This window comes from Tricharina praecox (assembly GCF_024521635.1).
Source record: "Tricharina praecox strain CBS 144465 chromosome Unknown BZA05scaffold_3, whole genome shotgun sequence".
NCBI classification, from domain to species: Eukaryota; Fungi; Ascomycota; class Pezizomycetes; order Pezizales; family Pyronemataceae; genus Tricharina; species Tricharina praecox.
The window spans coordinates 1,461,153-1,475,002 of record NW_026250405.1 but is presented as its reverse complement, the minus strand read 5'-3'; the positions used below and the strand labels follow the sequence as shown (position 1 = coordinate 1,475,002).

The 13,850-nt window shown below is 54.6% G+C and overlaps 4 protein-coding genes across 4 annotated transcripts; 2 read left to right on the top strand and 2 right to left on the bottom strand.

Moving 5' to 3' along the window:
* Positions 1–656: 656 nt before the first annotated feature.
* BZA05DRAFT_387471 (uncharacterized protein) lies at positions 657–2,410 on the bottom strand. Its single transcript, XM_051482586.1, has one exon. It carries the CDS (start codon positions 2,283–2,285, stop codon positions 915–917), a length of 1,371 nt encoding a protein of 456 aa, XP_051343145.1. The 5' UTR covers positions 2,286–2,410; the 3' UTR covers positions 657–914.
* Positions 2,411–2,655: 245 nt separating this feature from the next.
* Positions 2,656–3,559, top strand: BZA05DRAFT_387470 (uncharacterized protein). The gene is made up of 2 exons (XM_051482585.1): positions 2,656–2,995; positions 3,049–3,559. The coding sequence occupies exons 1-2, from the start codon at positions 2,699–2,701 to the stop codon at positions 3,418–3,420; spliced, it is 669 nt and encodes a 222-aa protein (XP_051343144.1). The 5' UTR covers positions 2,656–2,698; the 3' UTR covers positions 3,421–3,559.
* A 740-nt stretch (positions 3,560–4,299) lies between these two features.
* Positions 4,300–7,656, bottom strand: BZA05DRAFT_387469 (uncharacterized protein). Its single transcript, XM_051482584.1, has 2 exons — positions 6,984–7,656; positions 4,300–6,912 (listed from the first exon to the last, which is right to left on the bottom strand). Exons 1-2 carry the CDS (start codon positions 7,343–7,345, stop codon positions 4,743–4,745), a joined length of 2,532 nt encoding a protein of 843 aa, XP_051343143.1. The 5' UTR covers positions 7,346–7,656; the 3' UTR covers positions 4,300–4,742.
* A 1,114-nt stretch (positions 7,657–8,770) lies between these two features.
* BZA05DRAFT_387468 (PLC-like phosphodiesterase) lies at positions 8,771–10,612 on the top strand. The gene is made up of 8 exons (XM_051482583.1): positions 8,771–9,101; positions 9,183–9,244; positions 9,325–9,345; positions 9,416–9,493; positions 9,553–9,634; positions 9,685–9,773; positions 9,822–10,267; positions 10,317–10,612. The coding sequence occupies exons 1-8, from the start codon at positions 8,927–8,929 to the stop codon at positions 10,459–10,461; spliced, it is 1,098 nt and encodes a 365-aa protein (XP_051343142.1). The 5' UTR covers positions 8,771–8,926; the 3' UTR covers positions 10,462–10,612.
* Positions 10,613–13,850: the final 3,238 nt, after the last annotated feature.

Sequence of the window (13,850 nt, the reverse complement as noted above, 5' to 3'; positions counted from 1 at the left end):
GTGGATTAGGCGTTACTACGGTATACATAATACAGCCCACGATTAGAGTTCAGTCCAGCACCGATTCAGAGTTTCCGCTTCACCCGCCGTGATGACCATCGCGGCGGAAATCTCCCACCTGTTACCTTACCGTGGGCCGTGGCGCGATACCGACTCCTCCTGCAGGGTTGATGCCGTTTTCCTACCTAGGTGGCCGTAGTTGTTCCCTCCGACATACGGCTTTCTTTTTTTTGTTCATTCATTGATTGCATGCGACCTATCTAGATCATGGCAATATCCTCCGACATACGGCTTTTCGATTCGTTGAGAGAAAACAGAGATAGTCGAGTGACACCCCATGATACGCCGGCTTCATGATTTGTGACTTCCTTCCTTCCTTCCTTCCTTACGTTCTCGTCACTCATGGGATACGACGGGCTATATAGGCTATATATGGGTTATGGGCTATGTCCGGACTCCGGATGTTAGGATCCCATTGCTTTGCTATACGGAACTGGCGGGTATCATAGCTGCTCAATGTTATGGAGCTGTAGAGCTTTAGAGCTGTGGCTAAAGCGAGTGGACACTGGAACCTAGAGGGATTCGACATCATTCGCCACTGGGAGCGCTCACGGTTTCTGGCCAGTTTAATGTCACTTATCCCACTGTTTTCACTGTCCTTGTGGAACGATTTTGTATGCCAATAAATACCACCTACTCATTGTAGTAAGAGTAAGCAATATCAAACGAGAAACGGTAAAACGGAAGAAGAAAACCAGCACAAAACAGCCAGCCAGCCATAGTTAAAGCGACCCAGGTATGTAAGAAATTAACTCGAAGCATATATCATAGAAGCAGCAGGAAAAAGCACACAAAAAACACCAGTAAAACAACAAAACGCAACCATTCACCCTACACCCAACATAATCCACCAATTACTGAATCAACGCCAACAGCATATCCCTATAATGCCCACTAGTCTCCCCGCGAATCCTTTTGCCCAGATCCTTTCCGTACGTGTTCCTGTACGTAAGCTTCACGTTCTCCAGATGCCTCTTATTCCAATGAATCCTAACGACGCGCATGATCAGATGATCATCCTTTGTGCCGAAGCCCTTCATCGCGGCCTCGAGGAGGTCTGCATCGCGCTTTGCCTTATCGAGGGCGCCCTCGATGACGTAGAGGAAGGCGTCGCGCATGTGGCCGGAGAACTCGGAGCGGATCATTTTCGTGATGTCGCCATGGATGCGGTTGTACTCCTTACAGACAGCGCGGAGGTGAGCCTCATTGCTGCGGATGATGATTCCGGAGACCGAGGTTTCATCCGTGCCGACGCGCGCCTTGGTGGCGCCGAACATGACGGCCACGTCGTTGGCGACCGCGCGCATGTCGGGCTGCACCCACTCGTCGGGCTTCTGCACTTTGAGCGCCATGACGAATAGCTCCTCGGTCTTCATGCTGAGGTCGCTGCGCACGGCGGTCTCGAGGCTGCGGCCGTAGCGCACCTGGTACAGCTGGTTGATCGAGGCCATCTCGGCGTTGGTGCGCCCCATGAGCGCTTCGGTGAGCATCGCCTCGTCCGTGCCGATGCCGGCCACCGCCCGGTTCGCCATGAATACGCTGGATTCAATGGGGCCGAGCGCGGTCGCCACCAGCGCCGTGCGGAAGTCGCCGGAGGTTTCCGCCTCGAGCGTTTTTATCAGCCCGCCGCTATGGTGGTAGCCGCGGCGGATGGCGTCGATGGTGGGGCCGTCGCGCGAGGCGAGGACCCGGATCAGCGCTGCGTCGTCGGTGCCAAAGCCTTTGCAGGCTTTTTGAATCGCGGCGACGTCGGCGGTGACATCGATGTGGACGGGGGGTTGGTGGGGTGGCGGGCCGTGGGGCGGGGCATAGCCGTGCGGTTGTTGCTGCGGTGGTGGTGGCTGATGGTAACCTTGCGGTGGGGGGCCGTAGCCTTGTGGGTGGCCCGGCGAGGGTGCGTGGTAGCCTACTTGCGGAGGTGCGTGGCCGTGGGGTGGCGGTGCGCCGTATTGTGGGTAGCCCTGGGGAGGCGGCGGCGGGTAGCCCTGTGGGGGGTAGCCTTGCGGGGGAGGAGCGTAACCTTGCTGTGGAGGTGGGCCGTAGTTCTGTGGAGGCGGACCATAGTTCTGTGGAGGCGGACCGTAGTTCTGCGGTGGGGGGTAGTAGCCTTGAGGAGGAGGCTGCCCGGGGTAGCCTTGGGGAGGTGGGGCACCTTGCTGGCCGTAGTAGGGCTGCTGGCCGTGTGGCGGGGGCGGGGCAAAGTTTCGATCTTGTTGGTACGACATTCTCGACGGACGCTTCTTTTTGCGAGGGAGAGAGTGCGGATGATGATGGTGATGAGGGGTGTGTGTGAGGAGAAAAGGAGTTGGATCTCTCTGTGGAGTGCTTTAAAGAAAGAAGCAGCTGGGCCCCGATCAGTTTTGAGCCAAGTATGACAAAGGGCAAAGCTGATTCAGACTCGACTACTGTAGGCCCACTAATGGCGGGGCTGAGCACTGTCGCTCACTGCCGTGTCCGGCCACCTTTGGTGCGACCTAGTGGGATTCTCCTTGCTTCGAGATCACGCCCCCGCCTTCGCGCCCGTCATGTCTTGCGTAGGGGGGGGGGGTCATCAATTTTATTTCGCATCTATGAGCCTTTGTAGACCACGGCGAACACCAACTACACAACCATCCATATTCCGTCCGCGAGACTAGCTATGCGGCTCTCCCCATTGCCCTACTGGCCCAGGTGTCTTGCGTGGGAGGCGGCTGGTGATGATTGGGCCGTGGGCCGCCGGACCCCAAGCCAGCACCCTCTCCGCAACCAAAGCTATGCATTCGAGTTCGGCTTCAACTTCTTCGCATTCACCCCGAAGTCCTACACACTTCTCTACATGTATAACCACAGTCCCAATCGCTTAGAATCTCACTCAGTCTTAGAAGGCTTCTTCTCCTCCCCTGGCTCCTCCCTGGGGAAGATCAAACCCGTCGGCTACATAACTCATACATACAAAGTTCGCTGCCTTGGACTGATGCCTGATTGATAGTAACTAAGGACGTGCCTAAGTTTGTAGGGCCTTGCATAAATATCCCAGCATCAATTCCAGCTAAACTTCTAAAGCCTAAGTCTTATCCCCGATTAAGCGCCATAACCCCGCCCCCGGCGCCCCGCCCCAGCGCATGGCCATGCTGGCGGACCGGCCGCTACAGTTCACGGACACTGGACAGGCCGCCAAGCGAGGTGGCTATTTGGGAATACGTACTCTGCCTGCTAATCACGATTCACTACCATCGAGTAACATCCTCCATTACTCTCGCCATTGCCGCGATAGGTGGCGCCTGGCCAAGTAGATGTTGCGACGTGTTGTTCAGAAGCCGCCTGCTTCCAAGCCCCCAAGTACTCGCTTCTCTAACGAAGATAGGTACAGTTGGTGGCTGAAACATGGCTGGTGTGGCTGGTGCGGTTGGGCGTGGTTGCGGCTGGGCGCAACGTGTCAGTGCAGATGGGCGTACGTGTAAATAGTGCCCTTATTTTTTGTCGTCCACAGGAGAATTCTGTAGATGGGAGAACACAGTACATCATGGCGCCAGCAATGGCAACACCTAGGCGATGGTGGAGAACGAGAGATGTTTGTGCTGGGAGTGGGTCACCCGTTGGCGGGTCCCCGGCGCCGGATGCCTACATGAAATATCACGCGGTGACAAGATGTGGCTGACAAGGATTTGGGTTTTAGCGCTGTACCTATCTTTGTTGGACTAGCGAGTATAATCCCTCTGTCTCAATTCCCGATTCTACCTCGTCTGCCTCAGGGCAGCTAAGTCTTATCTACATATCCACTGGCAGTAGGGCGTGACTAAAGCAACCAGCCACACCGCTCAGCCCCATTCCAGCCACACCGCCAGTCCCCATTCCATCCAAGCCGCCGGTCCCCATTCAATCCGCTGGTCCCCACTCAATCCGCTGGTCCCAGTCCCCGTTATGGCATTATCCTCCGAAGTTCCAATTGCGATGCTTACCACTTGGAGGTTGGAAGTTCGATTCTGCTTGATTTAGGTTATGTTTAGATATGCAAGGTTGAGGCATCGACACACCTACTGCGCCGACTAGAAGGGGCAACTTGTCAGGTACAGTAGGAGGTATCTACACACAAGTGCTTATGGCGACTCGTCAGCGTGTAGAGTAACTATAGTGGAGTACGAGCCACGCCTTGGCCCTTGTGCAGTGCCACGAGGTATCACTCTGCCAGTCTGTTGGACCGAGCAATCACTTCTCAGTCCTCATCCAACCAGCGCAGCCCGTATGCGACAATAAATCGATGTTCCCTCTCTCTCTCTCTCTTCTCAGTTCTAAATCAATCCTAGTACATACAGGATCGTGAAATAAAAACCGAACAAAAAATAAAAGACACTCCTCAATTCTATTCTATTCTTTCATCCCATCAGCTCCCACACAATCTTATCGTCCATACCAAATACTTATCCCATCCCATCCCATCTCATCTTATAATCGTCAAGCACAGTAAGAGCAGAGCACCTAGAGTAGAGTACAATACGAATAGGTAAGTTCAAGAATACAAGTCAAGTCAATCCAGTACATAAGGACTCAGTTGAGTAGCTATCACCCGTCAGTCCCCCCTTCTACCAATGTCAATGTCAATAACCAATCAATCACCAAAAGTCAAACTTCAAAGCAGAGTCAAAGCAAAGCACGCACAATAACACCCCATGAACTCCTGTAACACATGTAAGTAACGCCTACGCCTAATGGGCAGTCCCAATGCTAGCGCGTCTAGTACTCAACTCAGCCATACTCCTCGTTTCCCTCCAAAACGAGCGCTCAGTATCATATTCCTCCTGCTGGAACCCCGCCCCAACATTAACGTTAACATTAGCATTACCGTCTCCATAAGCGATACACTCGCCTTCGTGGTGGTGGTGGTCATCACCCCCATCAGCCGCAAACGGAACGATCACGCAATCGTTATATGTAGTGTTCCGTCTCTTCCTATCGCCGACCGCGGCGGCGGCAGAGGCACTGGCACTAGATCTCCTCGAAGGCATGGTCTGCGTAGTATTGCTGCGACGGAGCTTGGCAACCTCTGCGCCACTGCCCCAAGAAGCACCCTCGCTGTCCTCCCAGGCAGCCGGTGAGCGCAACGCGCGTACTTTCTGTTTCCGAGAGATCCTGCCAGCGGCCCGCTGGTGTTCCATGGAAGCTTCTGGCTGGGTGTCAACGTCATGCATTGTTGCAATGCTCTGCCGTGGCTTGATGGCCGGCCGATTCGTCGACTCGCCACTGTCCCGTCCAGCCTTGGGAATGGTCTTGAATCCACCGATGCTGACTTTTTCCCGGAGCTTGGCGATGCTGATGGTAAACGACTTCCGTAGGGCTAGGCTACGTGGCTGTCGCTGGTCGGAGTCGCCGAGGTGGTCGAACCGTCCAAGGCTTTCTGCAGTCTCCATGGCGACTTCACGCCTCAATGACGACGTCTGATGTCTTAGGTCGCGACGATCATCGTCGTCGTCACGGAAGATGCTCGAAGAATTGTGCCTCGAGTAGATGTCAATCTGTTGCTGGGCCGTCCTTCCACTTTGTGGAGTGCCCGAGTTGCGACTGGAATAGTTAGCTGGAGGTGTAGAACTCGTACTACCTGTGGTGAGAGAAACCGGTCCGGAATCGGGGTTGCCGGGGCTTTGGATCTCAGAGCTCACACTGGCACTGCTATATTCTCCACTGGTAATCCCGGATTTCACAAAGTTCAGAATTCCGGTGAAAGCACGGGCGGAGCTGGAGCGTTTCTGCGGCACGACGGGCCCCTTCTGGTTCTTCTTCTTTCCGGGAGGGGGGGATTCCATTTGCTGGCCTGGTTTGACCGGAGGCTGGAGCTCCTCATGGACGATCTCAGCGTGTATCTGAGTGAGAGTAGGATTTGCTTGTCCGTTCCAGGGAAAGCTGAATTTCGAGATGTTTGCCGGTTCCTCAACGCTTTTATAGCTGGCAACCGAGCGAGTGCGTGGGATGCAAGTGTCTGTGTCTCTGCGAGCATGTCTCGACGGCATGGTGGTGGCGTGTTGTCCTCGATATGTCGTGTCGGGAACGTCAGGGACGGACTCATCCAAGGATGGGCACTCGGAAGCGTCAGGAGACGGATAAACGGAAGAACCACTGTCGATTCGCTGCTGCATAAACAAGGTACTCTTCGACTGCTTCCTCGAAGGCTGGCCCTGATGCAGAGACCGTTGGCTGAATCTATGGCGAAGTTGCGTTTCGTCCGAAGCAGGTGAGCTCAATACCCGGGGCCCAAACACCGAGGAATTGGACCCGAAGAAAGTGCTGGTGGAAGACTTCAACAGGTTCGGGATCCGTGAGAATAACTCCTCAGGCGGAATAGCCATTACCTGATTGCCGCTAGCACCACTACCGCCCCGCGTCTTTGCTCCTCGTGTTGCGTCTCCATCCAACTTCGGTGGCTCCTTCATCCGAGCTCCTGAAAGAGCAACCCTGTGATGCTTTTTCGCTGACCTGGTAACCCTCGACGTCCGATGCCCTTCCTCTCCCTCGACCACGACGGCTGTAGCCGCAGTGATAAATCCTCCAGCATCCAGATCACGTTCCCGGTGACTCCCTGCCGGTACGGCATCCATTCTGCGATCTAACGACCTATCAGCAGTAGCCCTAGCAGTGACTGTTCGCGAATGATATGAACCCTTGTTTGGTTCAGCGTTGTCCCGTCTGAGATAGGTTTCGTATGCGGCAATGTCTGCAGCCCACGGTGTTTCGGAGGGAGGATTATCCTCCATTCTTTCCAGCGAGTGCTGACTGTACGAATTGAGGTGTACCTCAGTCACTTCAGAGTCCGGAGTAGGAACAGCCGTTGATTTTTTGGCTTTCACACCCATCCTATCCGTTGCCGTCTCAAAGGAGTATCTCCTGCAAGCACAAGTTGTCAGCTAAGCTCACTGTGCTTCTAGCATAGGTAGAGGGGGGGTGTGGGGAAGTACCGATTGTGCATAGTCCTGAACATGGAATCAGCAGCGACAGTCCTCGCACCATTCCGCTCATATCCCCTCATGTCTCCAAAATCGACGGGGCCCCGAATCTCCGTCGCATCGTCATCATAGGCCATCACATCCTCTCCGTACTCCTGCCGCAAGGTAGCCCGCAATCCCGAAATCTCCTGCTCTTCCTGCTCAGCACGGAGGAGCTCGCGGCCCTCGCGATAGAACCTTTCGATGTTTTGTTTCGAAGCTCGCGGACGGGGAACGGAGCGCCGACGAACCAGCATTGGGGCTATCCGCGGAGGCGTCGGGATCATCAGGGGTTTCGTTTTGTCATCGTCGTTACCACAGCATAGGAGGCCCATTGTAACTCGACGAATGACAGCGAGGGAATCGAACAAGCAAAACAATTGGTAAGTAAATCAAGACTGGATTGGAAACCGAGACAATTGAGGGAATTTATCAAAGCAAGCAGGTGGCAAGAGAAGACAGTTGGAGGAGGATGCAGGCCAGTTGGCGAATGAGGAGTGTACGAAGGTGGTGGAGTGGTTGTGGTGGTTGTGGTGGTAGTGGGGGGTAACATAATGTTTCCCTTCACAGTTACACAGGCAGTCCTACAGCAAGCGGGTGGACATAAACTCACGAACCCCCAACCCACATGGCTTTTCGGTTGTAGTTAGAGTAACTGCACTATGGACGCGGACGGTGGAGGCTGGGGCCTAGACGGTCGGGATTGGCGCAGTGGGAGCACAAGAGATACGGTCAGAATGACGATGGTCGGCAGCTATGGACGATCGTAGCAATCCTCGAGGAACTGCTGGCGGAGGAAGAGGGGAACGGCTGGCTGCTCCTCCATATCAATCACAGTCTCACAGATTGATTGATCGCCGATAGACTATTCTCCTACGTCTTTTGAGTTTCAATTCTCGGTTGGTGGGTTACTCGTAAACATGAAAATGTACTTATCCAGAGTTTTTTTTTGAAGTTTTTAGGAATGCAAATCTTCGCTCGAACTGGAGATTCGGGATGAAAAAAAACTGCCAATTGAGAAAGGCTTTATGCCCGACAAAAGGCTGCATATCCGGTCACCAAATGCTGCCACGAATATTTGCCCCGCACCGTTGTGGACCGCCCAGAAAAATATCGAGATTGTTATGGGAATTGGCATTGTGATCGATCCCGATTCGGTAACTGTGTCGCGTGCCCTCCATCTCGTTATCGGCCATGCAGCGACGGAACACTCAGCCATCCACGGTGGTTCCTTGTCCATCCCACCCACCACCACCGCTAGTTACCACCACCACCACCACCACCACCACCACCACCACCACCACAACCACAACCACAACCAGCATCACCACCGCTCTCTTCTTCATGTGTCTTCGCAGACATCCTCGGTGCTGCCCCGCAGGCGCCTTCTCCTCATCTTGACGTCCGTGCCTTCTCGCCTCCCAGATCAGCACAGTTTAGGATGGTTGCTCCGCTCCGGTAAGGTGCTCGAGCAGAGATACACGGCTCACCCGCCTACCTACATGTTGCACTCCTTATCGGTATCTATCAAGTACCCACCTATCACATCTGGGACCCCGCTGGCTTGACAGGCGCCGCCCAATTGCAACCGCCTGGAAAGGGAAATCTCGGGTCCTCCCTCCCTTACCTCCTTGAGAAATATTTGAACCCATAGCCCCCCGTCCGTGAATAAATATGATCGAATAAAATGTACATATCACTTGTCCCACCCCCGAAGTTCCGGCCGCTGCTGCTGCTGCTGCTGCTGCTGCTGCTGCTGCTGCTGCTGCTGCTGCTGCTGCTGCAATCCTCTTATCGTCGCTGGTCACCCCCTCCCTAGAGCAGACCTCCTCACTTCCCTCTCGTCCTCCTCCTCACCTTCGTCGTCGCCGCCGTCGTCGTCGTTGTCGCCAGCTCCTCCTACCTATCCCGTAGCTATGGTCCACGCCGGTCTATTACTAACCGCCGCCGCCCTGGGATGTGCCGTACCTTGCATCGCACCGACCATACCGACGGAACACCTACATAGGACGTGGGTTGGGGGGTCGCAACATGACGACATGCCGTTGCAGGTCCAGGCGCATCGCGGGGGAGCCGGAATGCATGCGGAGAGTGAGTGACCTCCATCCATCCATCCATCCATCCATCCGGGGTTCATCGGCGGCGGCTTGGATGCTAACTAGTGGTTCGCAGGCACGCTCTACGCTTTCGCATATGCGCTGGATATTGGCGCCGACGTCGTCGAGATGGATGCCGTAAGTACATACATACATACATACATAGCATCCTGCAGGCCTCTGGCCCGTTCCGTGCGGTGGCTGACTTGGTGATCTAGCTCTTCACCAAGGATTTGGTTGTGCGTCTTCAAGTTCCATCACGATGTACCGTGGCCCCGCGCGCAGTGCTGATGTGTCTGCGAGCTGTAGCCAGTGGTATGGCACGACTTTGCTATCGAGCCGGATAAGTGCTTTGACACGGTTCCGGGAGCAAACTACGTTGGGAAGGTACATCTACCGGTGGCGGTGGTATCACGACGCAGTATTGACGGCGGCGGCGAGTGTAGTTGATCGCCAATTTGACGTTGGCAGAGCTGAAGACTCTTGACTGCGGCAGCCAGCAGTCGGAAGGCCATACACAGGCGAAGCGTAAGACGCACACTGCCTGAGTAAACGTGGAGACTGACCAACCTCGCCAGTCTACCCCGGCGCGCAGGTGCAGACTCTAGAAGAAGTCCTCGAGTTCATCAACTGCTACGGAGACGAGCACATCATGATCAACCTTGAGGCACGGCCGCGCCCCTCCCCCTCTCTTCCCCTCCACTGACCCTTTTAGACGAAAGTCGACATCCGCTTCCCAACCTTTACGCCTCCGGTAGAAGTGTACATCGAGCGCCTCGTCCCGGTGCTGAAGGCGCACGGGTTCTTCTCGCGCACGATCCTGGCGTCATTCGACTGGCGGTCGATCGTGGGGATCAAGGCGAAGTTCCCGGAGGCACGGGTCGGCGCGCTGATCGACGAGACGCTGGTGGACATGATCGAGGGGATATGGGGGACCGATTGGGTCACGGCCGCGCATGCCACGGGCGCTGAGGTCGTCTGCCCCCACCATGGATCACTCAATTCTTCGGGCGAATACGGCGGGACGGTGAGGCAGCGCGAGTACGTGCCGTTTACGACGGGGGAGGTCGTAATGAAGGCCCATACACTGGGCATGATGGTCGTGCCCTGGACCGTCGACGACGAGAGCACGATCGAGAAAGTCATCCGCGACGGCGTCGAGTAAGCCAGCCCGTCCCCACCCCCCAGCACAAGCTGACAACCACCGCAGCGGCGTAATCTCGAACTACCCTCTCCGCGTCGGCGTCGTAGCCCGCCACCTCAACCTCGACCCAGGAATCGGCACAGGAACCGTCAAGCCCTCGAGGTCGCAAGCATCGTGTCTGGCAAAAGCGGCGTTTGCCGCCCAGAGTTGATGACTACGGTAGGTATTGCATTGTGTTTTTTATAGCAGTGCTGCAGTGCTACTTTTGACATTGGGATGGGATGGGATGGGATGGGACGGCGATTGGCGTCTTGTTGTCCCCCCGGTCAGCTCAACCTGACTCGACTTGATTTGGCTTCGCGGATGGGATGGGCGGGAGATGGGGATGGGGGATGGAGGTGGTGAGGGGGGGTGAGGGGGTGGGGGGAGGGTGTGTGCTGAGTAAATGAGGGCAGTAATGGAAGGGAGTGATTGTAAATAGAGTACTGTTCGCCTGCACGACATAATACACCATATGCCACTATCAACTACCAGTGTGATATGCGACTCGAGTTTGGAAGTTGGAATACAGACATGATCACTCGGATTCATCGGTCAATCAGTCAACCGGCGGTTCAACTTCAACAGAGTATCTGGCATCTACTAGTACTAGTAGACATCATGGCAATACACATGCACACACACTGTGTCAATGGCCAGTCTACAGTCCACTGTCCAGCTCCACTTTTTCCAGCAACGTCAAGTGACCCGACTGCCCTGGTCTGTTCCGTGGCGAAAGTCCTGCCTTAAACACACACACAGGCAGTTTGTCGTTCATTCATACGTTATCACGCGTCTGCCTACCTATCCTAGACTAGCTCCCATCAGCCTTGGCACTACCGCAGACTTCTCCATATCCCCATCTTGTATGCAGTACCTTTCTCTTCTCTAAGAGCCCATTCGGTGCGGACCGTATCTATGAACCGACGTAAGCTCAGGAATACAGTCTACTAGTGCGCAGAGACTTGGCGCCTAGCCATATCAAATATCTGTTCGGCAACACCACTTTCTCCGTATCTTACATTCGACAACCTCTCTACGCCACACTGTACTATACTACTTCCAGCCCAGGTGAAACTTGAAACAGTTAGTAAGAGGGCGCGCAACAGACACAGCGACGCGACGACAGAACTACACCACCGCCTCTACTCAACTACTTTCTCGGGCCCTTCTCCTCTTCCCAAGTCTGTCCTCTCTACTGAATCGTGTCCTGGTGGGTGAAAATGTTGAGGCAGAGACAGAGATACCGTACAGGTGACGGACATTGAGGGATAGCAATAGGAGGAGATAGGGGGTCGGAAATGGGAGATAGACAATGGGGGAAGATGGCAGGCAGTGAGCAGCTTGTATATAGAGTAACTAAATTCTACAGCCCACAGCAGTGCCCAGTCCACGGTGTGTTCGCCTACTCAATTACAGTGTAAAGTTCTATCATCGCGTCGAGAACATTGTTAAAGGTACGGCTGATCGTGTCGCCATACGGTTGGACGCGTTCTCGCCGACGATTTTGAGAAATATCGCAAGCTGCTCTTTCACTAACATATACCGCGTCGGTTGGAGGTAGCCGTGATTGATATTTTCTGGGGTGAAGAGACTGGGACCGGCGGACATTATGGATGTTGTTGTACGGGTTCAGGGGATTTGGTGACGAATGCCAGCATCGTCTATTTTTTGGTGGAGGCTCAGAGAAATACGCAAGAAATACGATGTGGCTGAGTTTTAACGGTCGTATTTTCTAAAAGACGTTGCGCTGAACGCTCAGCACATCTTTGAACCGACGTAAGCTCAAATTTGTGTGGTAGCTACCGGATACGGTGCGGTACCGAACAGGCTCTAAGCAATCTATCCATCTACCATCGTATATCTCCAACACAGTTCACCTCCGATATCCGAGTGATTCCGCGTGAGTGGCAGTAAGGTTTCAACCTTTCAGGGCCCAGTCCGACGCGTGGGCACCCGGCGGGAAGTGCGTCACGAAGGATCCCGCAGCCCCGGTGATAGTGGGTCACCCGGGGTCATGTTCGCTTGCAAACAGCGATGGGTCAGGGATCGGATCGGATCATGTACTTATGCATGACGATTCACGTTTTCACTTTTTTCGTGTCGAGAATCGAGAATCGAGATGGGTGATGGCCGATAAAACCGAAGCAAACCCCGGAGTGTGAGCTCGAGGGATATGTATACTGGGTATACTAGGTATATTGAGAGTCTGCAGGCTCCGGTCAGTTGACAGCTCGGGATCAGAATCGGGGAGGGATGGGCGCTACCCACTGATAGTACCGTAGTTGCCCACGAATCCAGCTCTCCTTAATATATATACCCAGCGGGTCTTGCGGAATAGGTGGTGAAGGAGGCCCGTTTCGAAAGAGTGGCGGCTCCGACGCTTTATCCACGACGGGTATGCACGCGTTCTTCTGGAATGGCAGGCTGGCCACGCGGCTAACTCAACAGTTAACTGGGTTAATCAATCAATCAATCAAAACGTGGCCGGGAAACTCTCAAACTCTCAAACTCTCAAACACGTTATTTCTGTCGTTCGGCTCGCCAGCATCTCGGAGGCTGCTGGGTAGAGTACCATAGAATAGAGTACTGTAACAATTATTGACAAATGGCGGGGGAAGGATAGTAGATACGGATAAACAAAGTCCCGGGTGCGCTCGATTGAAGTCGAACGGGACTGCAGAGGCCGGGCGGACTGGCTGCCCATGAGGTGGAAATAGAGTGCCTACCTCCGGTACTCTAGATTCTTAAGCTTATAGTCAGCGTCGGTGCCTGTAAGCATCTAGAAGACCTACCCAAGGAGGTAGGTACATACCAAACTTGCCTACTTGCCATGGGCACACCCCTACGCATTGCTGTATCTCTCCGAAGACGAAGAAGAAGGAGAAGGAGAAGAAGGAGAAGAAAAAGAAGAAGAAAAGAAGAAGAACTCCCCACACCATACTCTAAACTCAGACGTACATACCGCCGAGCCCCCAACATCCAACCTCCAACCTCCTCCTCCAGATATCTCCGAACTTCCCCCACCGCCGCGGCTATTTGCCGGGCTCCTCGTGATTCCCCGGCCGCATCGTCTGCCTCGTAACTGCCTAACTCCTCCTCGTACCCATTTTGAAGCTTGAGTTGCATTTGCAGTGGGCGTTTTCGCTTCCCGCTGCAATTGGCCCTCGCGGGCGGTCTGGGCCGCCCTTCCCCGCCTTCTCCGCTGCCTCCGTGTCGCACAGCAGCTGGCTGCAGTGTATCCTGTCCTGTCCCCCTCGACCATAGTTACATACAATACATGTTAGTACGATCACACCGGTCTCACAGTCAAAGAAGTCCGTCCGTCCGTCAACACATACCGTACTCGATCCATCCTGCCGTGGCGCAAGCGAGCGAGCGAGTCATGTTGCCAGCACCTGGACGGACAGGATTCAAGTGCGCTGGTTAAATTGGAGGAACGGCCCCGCCTGCTGCTGCTGCTGCTGCCGCCGCTGCTTGCTGCTTGCTGCTGCTGATTCTCGCGATCCTTCGTTTCTGCATCCCATCCATCCATCCACACACACACACCTGCTGGGATCT